Raw genomic sequence first — 14,119 nt, 5'->3', positions numbered from 1 at the left:
TTAATGATCTTGTATTCTTGGGGGATATGGATTATTATTGTTGAGAGCTTTAAGCCTTACCTGAGGAATCGAAAGGGAGAATGTTATGTTATGATAAGGTGCTGCTACTCCCTAAACTTATAGCTGTTTAGACCTGATGTGCATGAAAGAAATACTTTGTTCCCACCTGAATTTATGTTCTTAATTTAATTATGGTAGCTGCCAAGCCCTTGTACCTAACTTTCCAAGTTAAGTGAGTGTGATAAACAGTGAATCTTGTGTATTTTGATTATGAGCCATGTAAGATTAATATTATCTATTTGATTTTTGGCCCTTTCATTTCGCCTATGCAACCTTTTTTTTTGATTCTCTTTTCATAATAAATTTGTTCTTGCTCCTATTCCTGTTATATTTCTATTCCTTTGCATCTCTTATACCTGTGTTATCTGTAAGAGGCCCGGGTCCAGTTCCTGGCAGTCTTTGCTAGTTTTGACCAAATCCACCGCACTGGGTTCGTCGTGTTCTTAGTGTCAGATCACTACCAATCCTGGGCAAAGCTGCTGACCGCAATCCAGACACAGTCGCTGAAGGCAACAGCTTAGATAAGTACAGAAACATGGCCCATAACACTCCCCTACTTCACCTCCCATCTCCAGTGCCCACAGAAAGTTCCACTCAGCCCCCTGGGCAAAGCTGCTGACTGCAGTCCAAACACAGTTACTTAAGGCAGCAGCTTAGATAAGTACAGAAATATTTATATAGGATAATAAGTTGACAGGTGAAGACTACTGCCACAATTATTTGCTATTACTTGTGCATAATATCAGCAACCATCAATTGTTGACAAATGTATGCAACAACAAATTAATCTAAAAAGCCACCTAATCGATACTTTATTTCTTTTGCCTTTGGCAAACTTAAAAATACATTAACAAACACAGTACATGTTTCGACCACTTAGTGGTCATCTTCAGCTGTATATAAAAAATCTTAGATGATAACATTTAAAAGCAAGCACATTGGATCTTAAAACTATATCCCATGGGAATCCAAAAACTATTGTACTAAATGCTTTAAATGAAATGGAAGATCGTTTACAATTGTGTTTAAAAACTTAAATGATGAAAAACATATTTAAAATATTTAAAAGCGTCTATGGTAAAATTCTTTTTGATAATATTAGGTGGCGTGAATAAAAAGTTCGTGTTTGTAATAATCTTCAGGCATTTGTGAGAAAAATGTATGCAATGCAAAAAATATTGTGTATACAGTTCACCCGCCTCTTGCGATCTAGTTTCATGCAACGTGCTGCATTTACTACAGTTCTGAAATCCATCGGTCCCTATCCCTAAATTGGGGTAATATAATTAGATGTGTGGCTACAGGCTAGAAAACAGCAGGCATTGTGAGCACCCCGAATGAACCTGTAAAACTAGTGCAGATACCTTAGAACAGGAGGTGCACAGACAGACCAGGAACAGGTATTTTATAGGCTGGGAACTGTCCACTGCCTAACAATAGCTCATTTTGTAACGGGGTGGTCAGAGTTTTGAAAGTGAGCTGTGCTCGAGGGTTAGAGGTCCAAATCCCATGTGAGCATTTTTCATTTTACAGCCAGTTGCGGGGGATGTGACAAGGTGACATACGCATAGTTTCCACAGATTGATTAATTTTTTTCAGCCCTGAAAAGGGCCGTTGATATGATGGCTTATGGTATGGAGCTCGGTTAAAAGAGGCTACGAGTTACCTAAGTGTTTAATGCAGCACCTTCTAGAACAGCTCCTCCCCTTCCTATCCATTTATCAGGATATGTCGCATGGTTCCGGACAGTGTCATGTTGAAACTACATCCCGCAGTGGTCAACGAGTGGCACGTGTTCTAAGAACGGTGGTATTTCATCTTGGAGAAACCGCAGGTAGCGCTCTCCTGTCAGAGGTTCCTCAAAGAAATGGGGACCGATGAGATGATCACTCACGATGCCACACCAGATGTTCACCGTATCGGAAAAGCCACCTGTCGTACCCAGTAATGCATATTATGGCGATTAACGTTCCACTGTTGTGAAACCGTGTTTTTTCCATAAATAAGATGGTCACTAAAAAGGCAGGATCAGTGTCCTCATGCTGTGGGGTCCATTGACAGAACACCAACCGGGCTTCGAAATCGTGACCATGGCAGTGGTATAACTGCAGATGGTACGGGTGAATCTGCTAGGTATTCAATATCCGCGTAACAGACGCCTGCAATAGGCTGTGTGCTAGTGTGAGGGTTATGCCAGACAGCATAAAACGCAACCTCTTCGGTGTGAGAAGACATCACGGGATGATCTTGAACAGGGACGCAGTAGCCTGCAGATGTCTTTCCACATTCCGAAATGTCATGCCTGTCGGTTGGCGACTATCCAGATAGCGCTGTGAAACAGACATTGTGCCTGGTATGAATTCTGTCTAGCTTGTGCGTAGATGAGCAACATATCCACAGACTCATCGCTGCATACATCACGAGGCAGCGAATGTGACTTGCCCCAAAGGAGGGAGTTTGGGGTGTTACATACTTATCTGTCATCGTACATTGTTACCTCTGGTAGCTCCTCATCCTCATGCACGATGCATACAGGGCCAAATAAACAAATCAGGTCTGTGGAAGCAACCTTACTACACCATAGGCAACTGGGGAAAAGAGAAAGAAAAAAAATCTTGCATGGGGTTTGAATCTTGGAGCACTGTCCATTATCCCCTCTCCCACCGTGCCCCTGCCAAGTGAGCTACTGTGTGTGCACCTCCTGTTGTCAAGGTATCCACACTGCTATATTACGCTGGTTTAGGGAGAAGGACCGATGTATTTCACAACTGTAATAAAAGCGGTGGGATGCATAACATTGGATTGCAAGGGGCTTGATAGAATCTGAGTATCTCGTAGAATGAAACACGTCATTCTTTGTGTTACAATGTGCATTTTTTACAGGTATGTTGTAATGTTTGCGACAGTCTACACTGGAAAATGTGGCTTCCATCTTAACAGATCTACAGTCAAGCCGCTGGCTGTCTGGTCCTGACGTTTCTCAGACAGTGTTGCCTGTTTTGAACCATACAATTTAAACAAACACACACACCTAAAATATTTCACGCATACGTAGATCAGATTATGTGTTAATGCGATGGAAATGTGTACAGAAATGTGCGAAAATTACCTCTTATATATTGAAAACCAACACTAGTGTAATCATAATAATAAAACGTTCCAATTAAAATTAACTGCACTCCAAGAACAGCGTAAAGATAATAACAAAACATTCCAGGAAAATATAAGCACACACAGAGAACAGAATAACCATAACTCAAAAATAGTAGACTATAGACGTTATATAAAATAACATTAAAACCGAACTGTGTAAATAGTATCACCCTAATTAAAATAAGTCAGAATAAAAAATATAACCCTGAAAATAGTATCAACATAAAAACGTCACTGTTACAATGAAACTTCAACATGCTCATAGGATAGTAGTACCGAAATAATAAAATAGTGTAATGAAATAAAACAAATTATGTACTCACAGTAACTAATCCACACACTCCAAAAATATCGGTGTCTTCGTCCTTGTCACTAGAATCACTGCTATCATCCTTACCCAGGGAAATAATAAGTTCTTCCACTCGACATTCAACAATTCCATCAGCTTCTTTTGCCTTATATAGATCTTCCCAGATGTGACTCACAATACTTTTCCACTTATCTGCTGTAACAAGTTTGACTGCCTCATGCACTAGGCATTCAACATCAGTGAGATGGAAAGATTTGTTATTTTGGGCAACATATCCTTTAACTTGTGCCCAAATTAGCTCGATTGGATTGAAGTGGCAGTGGTAAGGAGGAAGCCTAATTATCCTATGATCCTGAGCCCTAGCGATGAAGTCCACTTTGTAGGTGCATAATCTAGACTTATGGAGTTTTACACTTTGTAGCAGCTCCGCCTTTGTCATATCTGCAGATATCCCCGGTACATTATTATTCCACCAACCACTGAAGAATGGTATCTTTTCTGTCTTCCATTGTCGGTGCTTTGTTTAGTTGCACAGAGTGATAGGGGGCATTGTCCATAACAATTATGGAATTGGGACTTATGTTTAGTAGCAAAGCATTTTTAAACCATGTAGTGAAAGTAATCTCATTCATTTTTTCATGATAATCATGAGTGCTCTTTGATCTGTAAAAAAACATAGCTCCCGGAACAAATCCATTAACGCCACCTGCTTGAAGCACAATAAGCCTACTTCCCTTCCCAATAGGTGCTTTGAAAGTCCCTGCTACAGTTTCATCTGTCCAGCCCACAGTTTTAGAATGTCCGGCATTTACCCACGTTTCACCTAACCACACCACTCTTTCAGGACTAGTCTTCAGAATTTCCCTCAAAAATCTACCTTGCCATGCTACAATTTCACTTCACTCTATCGCAGCTTTTCTCCCTGAAAATTTCTTCCAACGAAAGCCAAGTTCTCTCAGTATTTTACTTAAACTGTTCTTTCCTCCAATGAATAAGCAACATTCCTTCAAAGAGTCAAGTAGTTTATTACACGTGGGAAATTCCCTCCTCATGTAATAACTATAAATATGTTGCCATTTCGCATCCTTTTGAAATGAATGTAGTGATGTCTAGGGACAATGTCTCGGTCTTTGATTTTCAGGAGTACGCAGCACTTTACAGGGTGTATTAAGATCTACTGGGCACTTTTCTTTTCTAACATTTTTCACAGTTGTCCTACCTACTTTTAAAGCGTCACAAACTTGATCCACCACTTTTGTAATGGAAACAAGAGACCCACCGTTATCACGCCCTTTCTCAAAATATTCACGTAGCCGGTACATAAATTCACAGCTTTGGCTCTTATAACAACTGATTTTTTCTTGGTCGTTTCCGATGATCCACTGGCCATCTCACAATAACAAAAACAAACGGCTTACAAACACCGTGAACACATGCACTTCATGCAGGCTAGCGAGCAACTGAGGTGACATGTTTCTCTTCAAAGAAGTGGCATCACTGCACTAGCGGTACAAGGGACTCGTGGCGATATGAAGGGTGATTGGTGCTTGATGCCAGTGACGTCAGACATTGCAAACAGTGACAATTATTCTACCACTAGCAAAACTCTTAGTATTCTTTGTGGTAAAATAACTTTAATTAAAACAATAACAACAAATCGAAGAGGGGTGTATCATATGGCACATTGTAAATTCATAATAGTGCCACAAGTTCTCTACTCTATTTCATCACAATCTGTCAGCCAGCGGCTGGACTATACTTTTATTATTGTTTTACTTTTTGATTGTGATTTTGATAATATTATCCAGCAACTGTGTGGCAGCAAAACTGCAGTTAAAATTCGTGGATACAATTCAATTGTAATTCCCAGCTGGACAATGGTAAGATAGGCTCAGACTTCAAGTACTGAAGCTGCCTTCCCAAACAACTGTTTTATTCTCAGGTACGCTATGTAAACATGGTATTGTAGCTCCAAGACAACATTTTAAAGACGTCATTAAAGCAACACTGGGAGACATTTTGAAGAGAAGCAGGTTTTCCCATTCAACATTACAATGCTTCCTGCTATGCAGCCACATATCTGAGATTTAGGACACAGATCTCAGTTTGTGTCAGTGCTCCTGAGGCCAACAATACAGCTCCTTGTTAAAAGTTTTTCCAAAGATTTTCATAATGGACTGAAATGTGTTAATCGCCTCACAGTTAGCACTGGTACGACAAATTGATAAATTGATTCAGTCCGATTTAAAAAGACCATTGGTTGATTACATATGCACTACCAATGTTCAATAAACATGCTGCCGACAGACTGAGGAAAGATGTGCGATTTTTAAAATACAGAATACTTGGGCCTGGTTTTATCAACAGCTGTTAATACTTAACAAGCTGTTGAATCATTTTAACATTTGAATGAATAAAATGTGTGTTTCAACAGCAAATGTTAAATGTCTAACATTTACTAACTGTTCCAAAATTGTTGCCGTGAATCACAAACTGGATATGAAACTGCTGTGTTTAGATCTTTACTATAAAGTACAAAATATTTACTATCTTTCACGTATGAAACATTAAAAGCAAATAGATTCATCAATGATTGGGAAGAACAAATTCATTATTAATAATATAAGGTACTAAGATTGGCGTGACACTTACTTGCATGTTGTGCATATTGGGCTGTACTTGCAGAAAACTGAAACACAAAACACACAAGAACAAAGTTGCATTTATAATCAGGAAGAAAGGACCAGTAAAATATATTTTAATGGCCAGTTTCTGGAATGACAGTTATCTGTAGATGCTCACTTATCAGTGACTTAACATGGTGACACCTTTAAAATAAGTTTCCGAAACAACAGCTAATGCTGCAGTAACCTCTATGTTAGAACTGATTCCAATAAATACCGATATGCAGCGCCACTTCATTACTGTGACGTACTGCAAGGGTTTATATATTTGGCCTTCAAGTAAACATTGGATCATTCAAAATTGTATTTAGTTTTATTGTCGAAATTCGTGGGACACCCTGTAGCGCATGTGTCGATTTTTCTAAGGACTTGCACAAAATACAAGCTTCGAGAAGTTTCCACCTTTTCAATACAAATTAAATATTGTTTATTAAATAAACATTTAATGGGACTAGTTTCAACCTATTTAAAGGTCATCTGCAGCCATTTCACGTGTAGAACAGAGTATTTGAAACATAGTGGTTTTAAGGATGGTCTTAAAACATAGAAGTTTGACACTATGAATAACTGTTTTTAGAATTTCCTGAAAACACTTTTGTTGTAAGAAATTAGTTCACTTAGCTGTAGGAATAAACAAGAAGAAGTCTTATAATATTCTTCATAGTATTCAAGAGCGTAGGTATAAATCAAAATTCACAGTCTTGATGAGATGTGGAAATGGGCATATATGCATAGTGTTGTGGTTGAGGAGAAAAAGTCTTCTGATATCCTTCGATCACTGCGAAGCATAGATACACTTTAAAATCATTCATAATCTTGATGGGATGCAGAATTGAGCATATATGCAAAGTATTGCCTTAGTTAAAATGTGAGTTGAACAAATATATTATTATGGAGATTAATGACTTTAAAAAATGAAAGTGAAAAGGCACTTGAAGATATGAATTAAGTTAAAAATTTATATTCTTTGTACTAAAATGGTGGAATGAATTCTCATCTAATGTTGATATAAAGAAAGGAAAAATAAATTAGGAAAATGTAGGAAATATTGATGAAATTTAAGGAATGTAAAATATTAAATGAAAAGAATGAACGAAAGAAAAGAAATAAGTCAAAATTTGGCTCATCTTACAAAACCAAGTGTTGGGTGTTTTAGTAAACAAACGTACTAGGAAGAAAATGACAAGAAAAAAAATTGAGATTATAAGAAAAATGGAAAATAATTTGAGAGGGAAATAAAATAAAATCGTGTAAAGGATGAATGTGAAAAGTTAAAAGTATGAGATGGGAAACAAGATAAAGATGAGTAAAATTTAAAGCAATAATGAAATGAAAGGTGAAGTGATTAGAATGGAAAAGAAAGGAATCAGAAAAACGTAAAAATTAAATTATGTTGAAAAACAAAGGATGCTTAATATATCTTCCTTGAGGGGAGTGAGAGGAAGGATGAAAGAGTTAGAATAAGAAATGGAAAAATCGAAAAAAGAAGTAATAAAATACTAAGGTAAAAAAGTTGAATAAATATGTAGTTATAATGAAAGATCTCAAAAAGTGAATTAAATTAATTTATTCTACCTTTTCTATTAAAAAAAAAAAAAAAAAAAAAACCACTACCTTCATTTCGGTTCTCCTCATTCAAATTTTAACTCTTGCCTTGCGCCAACTTCGACTACTTCAATCATGACCTAAATTTTTTCAATTTAAAAAATAGCGCACTGTGCATATATGTTTTCCGATATTGCGCTTTTTACTACATTTTTCTCTTTACAATTGTTTTTTCAAGTCAACTGTTTTCCAAGAACTCAGCAAGAGCACAATTACTCATTCAATTATACTGAATTGCGTTGTATATTTCTATATATACGTACTTAACTTCCCGCAACCGAGGCAAATACTGGACCTTCAGGATATTCTCCATTCTACTTTGGCGTTCGAGACCACAGCGCATGACCTTGGATGTGCCGCGCTGATCACCGAGAGCTGGCAGTTTGCTTCTGTAAATCTATTCGTCTGCGACTTCAAAATATTTATGGATCTTCATATGTTGTTCGATAGTGTTGTGACTTTGTACCTGACAGAGTGTAAAAACTGACCCATTTGACCGTTCTCCACTATTCATAAACATTGAGTGACTTTACTTATCATTGCATGTGCCGAACTACCTTTCATAATATTACGTACTGTTTTATTTTAAGCGACTCACAATTTCTACCGCCATCATCAATTTATATTTCATCTTATACCGATCCAGAGTTCACTTATTCTTTTTCATATGCATTGTTTTTCTTGTTTTTTATGTTTTGAACGGCTGACGATGACCTGGCCGGTCCCATTTCTAATCACTATTAAATAAGAATGTAATCACTACATTCCTTTCTTTTATGTATTGAATAGGTTGAACCTCTTTTTCAATTATTTAATTTTTAACGTTAATACTTTCAATACGGAACAATGAAATTTTTATCTTTAAAATCAAATGGATACAACAACTTTTCATTGATAGAATAATTAATAAATAAAGACACCGCCCTTGAACTACTTTAATAAAAGATAAACCTAACACCTCAATATTTTCAACCTTTACTTTTAACAAGGTCATTTACAAAATACTAACACCTTTAAAAAATACAATATAAATATAGCATTCAAAACTAATAACAAGAAATCAGATATCTTATACAACTCCACCTCTCATTGTTTCTCTAAATCAGGTGTTTATAGATTCAAATGTCACGATAGCAATTTTTCTTATATTGGACCAGGGAGTAAAGAATACAGGAAGATGCCTTGGAGCTCTGAAAGTGAAGCCCAATGACAGTGGTCTACATAGGGGGCGTGGTCATAAATAGACGCGAGAACGCATGCTATTTTTTGATAGTCAAATATGTCACAGCTCATTGAAGTGAATATGGTGAACACGAATTGTAACTGTGGGAATTTTCAGATGCAAACACAGTACGGCACGCTAAAACATAAAAGAGATACTACCGTAATACTTAGCTGATGTTGTAGCTCTTACAATGTCGTGTTGTGCATACGGTTGCACGAATCGGAAATCCAAAAATATTCCTGGAATAACATTTCACAGGTAAGATTCTAAGTATGGCTTGTAATATGTAGTACAGTACTTCCATTGTTATTGTGCTAGTATTTTGGAGTCTCAGAAGCACCGTCCACTTTTCGTAAGAATTTTTACGTTAAACTTGTTGTTTATTGTCAATTTTTCCTGAGGTTTCCTGTTCATGAAGAAAGGAGAGCTGAGTGGATTAAGGCCATACGAAGGGAAAATTGGACACCTTCTCCTTACACCAGAATATGTTCAGCACATTTCAAACCGGAATTGTTTGATCGGTCCATAAATAAATTTGTTTTAAAGGAGAATGCAGTACCGGTACATACTATTTTTGAAGCATTCCCTTCATACCTACAGAATTAGAGCACTCGAGGGCTAGGGAGGTTTTCATTTTCACACCCTTCGTAGCCCTTGTCTTCCTTTGGACGATACCTTCATTTTTCGAAGTGTCGGACCCTTCATATTTTTCCTCCTAATTAGTGTTAATAGAGGATGGTTGCCCATTTGTACCTTCCTCTTAAAACAATAATCACTACCACCACCTCAAAAATATGTATCCCCTATAGGTGAGGACGGTAGAATAAGGCCCACGGTACCCCTGTCTGTCGTAAAAGTCCCTGTGGAGGTGGGGGTAGTACAACAACACCCACGGTATCCCCTGCTTTTCGTAAGAGGCGACTGAAAGTGGCCCCACGAGCTCTCAATTTGAAAGCATGGGTTGGCAACCACGGGGCCCTTAGCCGAGTCCCGGCATTGCTTCCACTTACTTGTGTCAGGCTAATTTTAATCTCATGTCCAACCTCCAATGGTTAACTCTTGTTCTTTTCTGACCCCGAGGCTACAAGAGGATTCGAGGGCTAGGGAGTCTTTTAATTTTCTCGCCCTTCATGGCCCTTGTCTTTCTTTGGCCGATATCTTTATTTCACTCTGATTAGTGTTAATAGAGGATGGTCGCCTTGTTGTACTCCCTCTTAAAGCAATAATCACCATCACGTGTCGTAAAAGGCGATTAAGGAGGCCTAAGGGGTTTTTACCTTCGGAGTGTCGTTTGGTGTCCAAGTGACCTAAGGGGCTGTTAACTTCGGAGTGTGGGTTGGAGTCAAAGTGACCCTTAGCTGAGTCCTGAATTGTTTCCACTTGTGTCAGAGGATGGTTTACTTGATGGTTGTACGTCCTACTAACACAATAATCACCACCACACTCCAAAATATTTAGTAAGTAATGTTGCTATGCCCAGTTTGGTGGTAATTTATTGCACATTCCCCTAAAGCATTCAGATTGCGCTATGCCCTTATTAATAGCCTACTCCTTATATTTACTGATATCTAGTGAAGATTTGCATCTCCTGTTTTAAAGATACTTGGTTTATAGTACCCATAGTCAACTAGCGAGAGAGTAGATTTAAGGCTGCCGGGTCATGAGAAACGCTTCCTTAGAGCTCAGTAAAAAAGCATTAATAGGTCTGTTTGCTAGAAAATTGTGTTACAGTTAACCGCCGTGTTATTTTGAAAACAACTGTAATGTGCTCCCCTACATCAAGATTTCTACCTTACCTTCTGCTCAACTTCTCCGGCCTGCTCTCACTACAGCGTGTGCTTTGTCCGGTTACCCAGCCCGCTATGCACTCGACGACTGCTCGCCCTCCGTCCCCTCCCCTCTGCCGCTGCTTGTGTACGTCACGTCTGGTTCTCGTACTTTCTGGACTCTCCTCTTACGCTATAAATGCTTGCCCTGGCTTCGAACTGGCAGTCAGACATTCAGTGACGAACTATGTGGAGGGAGGCGTTCATACTCGCATTACGGCTGGTCCGTATGCGATATCTTATCTTATGTACAACTTAACATCTGAACCTTCGACGGCTGGCTGGGTGAGCGAAAATTAATCTTATTGTGTTTTCAATTTCTAATTCAGGAAACTATTATTCTCTTCTAATATGCCCTTCTGGCTGAATATGCAGTGTTGCATTTGGTGTGGCTACTAAAAATTTATCAACTAGTATGTTCATTTTGAACTTCTCATGAATATTTCCAAAATATTTAAAAAAAAAACTAAGTTCGTGAACAGACGCTAGAAGTGACAATCATACCTGTGATTTTCTGTATTTTGGAACTGGGTTTACGCCTGGTTGTGTGCGTGACCCCACTACTTTCTCAAAACTTATTTGCAGGCTGAACATTTTCCTTTCCCTTCACCAGCCCTTGGATTTCATTTTCTCCCTTATTGTTCCTTTATTCTCCTTTTTAGCTGACCCTGGTGGTTTTCACATTGTACAGTGGCCTTTGTGATTTCAGAATTCTTCTGGATATAGTTAATATATTTTTTGATAGGGTACTAGTCATATTGCATCTAGTCAATAATTTGTTGTATCTAATCCTATTCATTATTTTGGTGAATAAACCTAGAATTAATATTTTTCTTCCCTTCTTGTTTGAATTTATACTATTTACAAAATTGCCCCGTTTCATTGGTGTTACAATTTCTACTTCGTTTCGTTTCAATTGAATATCGTCCTCTATCCTCAAAACATTGTCCATGTAATCGCATTTTGTTGGTTTTATAATACATATGTATTGTGCAAATCTAACTGGTTGCCGTGTCACCTATCCTTAATTTCTTGTCAACCTACACCTACCACGTATGACTTCTGGAAAGGCTCAGCATAACGCTTCGCGCCAGACTCTGCTCATTCGCTGCGATTGGATTCTGAATACTATTTGATGTAGAATTTTGTTAAATGCTGGGCACGCATTATGTGAAGGTGTGTATTGGTTTCACTGTTTACATTTACCTTGCTGTTGTACTTCGCCCATGTTTGCTTGCGCCAACCACACTAGTCAGACTCGTGTCTTAATTTTTGAAGCATATTTCTATCCTATGCGTTTATTTCGATTTTTGCTTATTTTGAGTACTCTATTCTTCTACGATAACTAAACACTTCCTTATTTTTAACAACATTTACGTGACACAACTGTACTTAATTAAGCACCGAGCTCGATAGCTGCAGTCGCTTAAGTGCAGCCAGTATCCAGTATTCGGGAGATAGTGGGTTCGAACCCCACTGTCGGCAGCCCTGAAGATGGTTTTCCGTGGTTTAGCATTTTCACACCAGGCAAATGCTGGGGCTGTACTTAAGGCCACGGCTGCTTCCTTCCCAGCCCTAGCTCATTCCTGTCCCATCATGTTGGTGCGATGTAAAGCCAATAGGAAAAAAAACAAAACAACTTAATTGAGCGATTCGAAGTTTCCCTACTCCCGAGAAAATATCTTAGTTTGTATATATTCACAACGTAAGAATTGTCATGTTTTGCTAATCATGGGGGGCATGGCCATTGGCTTCAAGCAATAGCCACAGAGAGTAGTAGCAAGCAGCTCCCTGTATTCTTTACTCCCTGTATTGGACAAACATGGAGAAACTTCATAACTAGATACTCAGAACATAAGAATGCCATTAAATGCAATAAATTTTCGGCTATATGACTATAACCATAATTTCACCAATATTCAACAAGACCTAAAATTTCTTAAAACATTACACAAAGGCCTAATACTCGAGGTAACAGAATTTTTTCATACATTTAGATAAATATTTTAACTCTAATTCCAACCAAAATGAAATAGGTGAAAAAACCAACATTCTTTTTGACCTTTATATCATTATTCTTAAAAATTTTAATTTAACCGACCTAAATTCAATCTTCCATTCTATACATTCCACCTCTCCTCAGCATTTACCCCATTTCCCTCATTCTTGAGCCCCAGATTAAGTTTTTTCCCTCCATTCATAACATCTTTCATTATAACTATATATTTATTCAACTTTTTAAACCTTAGTATTTTATAACTTTTTTTTCCATTTCTTATCCTAACTCTTTCCTCTTTCATCCTTCCTCTCGCTCTCCCGAAAGAAGATATATTAAGCATCCTTTGTTTTTCAACATACAGTATTTTACACTTTTCAAGGGACCACGGAATACTGGTGTAAGAGGAGGGAAAGTGTAAGTCGTGGGAAACAACTTGTACAGGTATATGTAAAAATGCTCCGGACAAGGAGGTAAATGTTACAAAAATGCATATTATTAATCTCAATCTCAATCGATTTACTGTACTTACCACAAATAAAGGTCCATGTAAGTTAATTACTGTACTGTGTTAACTGTTGACTACACTGCCTTTGTAATTCTGCTCATGCTTTGCCCAGGAGGAGGTTACCAGAAGGTGGTTAAAAATTTGTGTAATTTTTAAAAAATATACAATAGTTACTTTCTTAGAATTTATTATTTATTTATTTATTGTCTTGTTTTATATGGCGGGACACAGGCTATGACGCCCGCTATTCTGTCCGACCATACATACACCTACATGATGAGTTAAGTATACACTAAATTATCTACAATTTAATATCTTAAGGTATCAATTAAATGTTTTAATTAACCTAATAACTTAGCTATGATCTAATCCTACTATGTTATGAATAATAATTATTATTTATTAACCAGGTTTGACAGAGTTTCTTTAAGTGGAGGTGGTTTGACACCTAATTTCAGCAGGTAGGGAATTCCAAATTCAGCTGGCGGCGATTACAAATGATCTACTGTAGCCAGTTGAGCGGTGAATGGGAATGCTTAGTACTGAGGTGGATGATGATCTGGTAGGAATACTAGAAGGTAATGGAATTGTGTGGCAAGGTATTCAGGAGTGTTAAGGTTCAGTATACGATGTAACAGGGAAACAGCGTGTAAATTTCGTCGCTCTCTTAAGCATAGCCATGAAAGTCTATCAAATGCGGGAGAAATATGGCTAAACCTTGGTATATCTGAAATAAATCGAACACATGCGTC

The 14,119-nt window shown here is 37.7% G+C and overlaps 1 protein-coding gene across 7 annotated transcripts in view; it reads right to left on the bottom strand.

Annotated features, from left to right (window-relative positions):
• The window catches only part of Tfb4 (transcription factor B4), a 245,087-nt gene that overhangs the window by 24,065 nt on the left and 206,903 nt on the right, over positions 1–14,119 (bottom strand). For 6 of the 7 annotated variants that reach the window (XM_068228558.1, XM_067151038.2, XM_067151037.2 and 3 more), the window contains one exon: positions 6,176–6,212. The exons of the other annotated variant lie outside the window; for it this stretch is intronic. In XM_068228558.1, the coding sequence (XP_068084659.1) occupies positions 6,176–6,212 (37 nt within the window). The remainder of the gene's footprint in view (positions 1–6,175; positions 6,213–14,119) is intronic. 7 annotated transcript variants of the gene reach the window in all.

Source organism: Anabrus simplex, chromosome 7, assembly GCF_040414725.1.
Source record: "Anabrus simplex isolate iqAnaSimp1 chromosome 7, ASM4041472v1, whole genome shotgun sequence".
Lineage (NCBI taxonomy): Eukaryota > Metazoa > Arthropoda > Insecta > Orthoptera > Tettigoniidae > Anabrus > Anabrus simplex.
The sequence above is the reverse complement of the archived record's forward strand: the minus strand, read 5'-3'. Positions and strand labels throughout refer to the sequence as shown.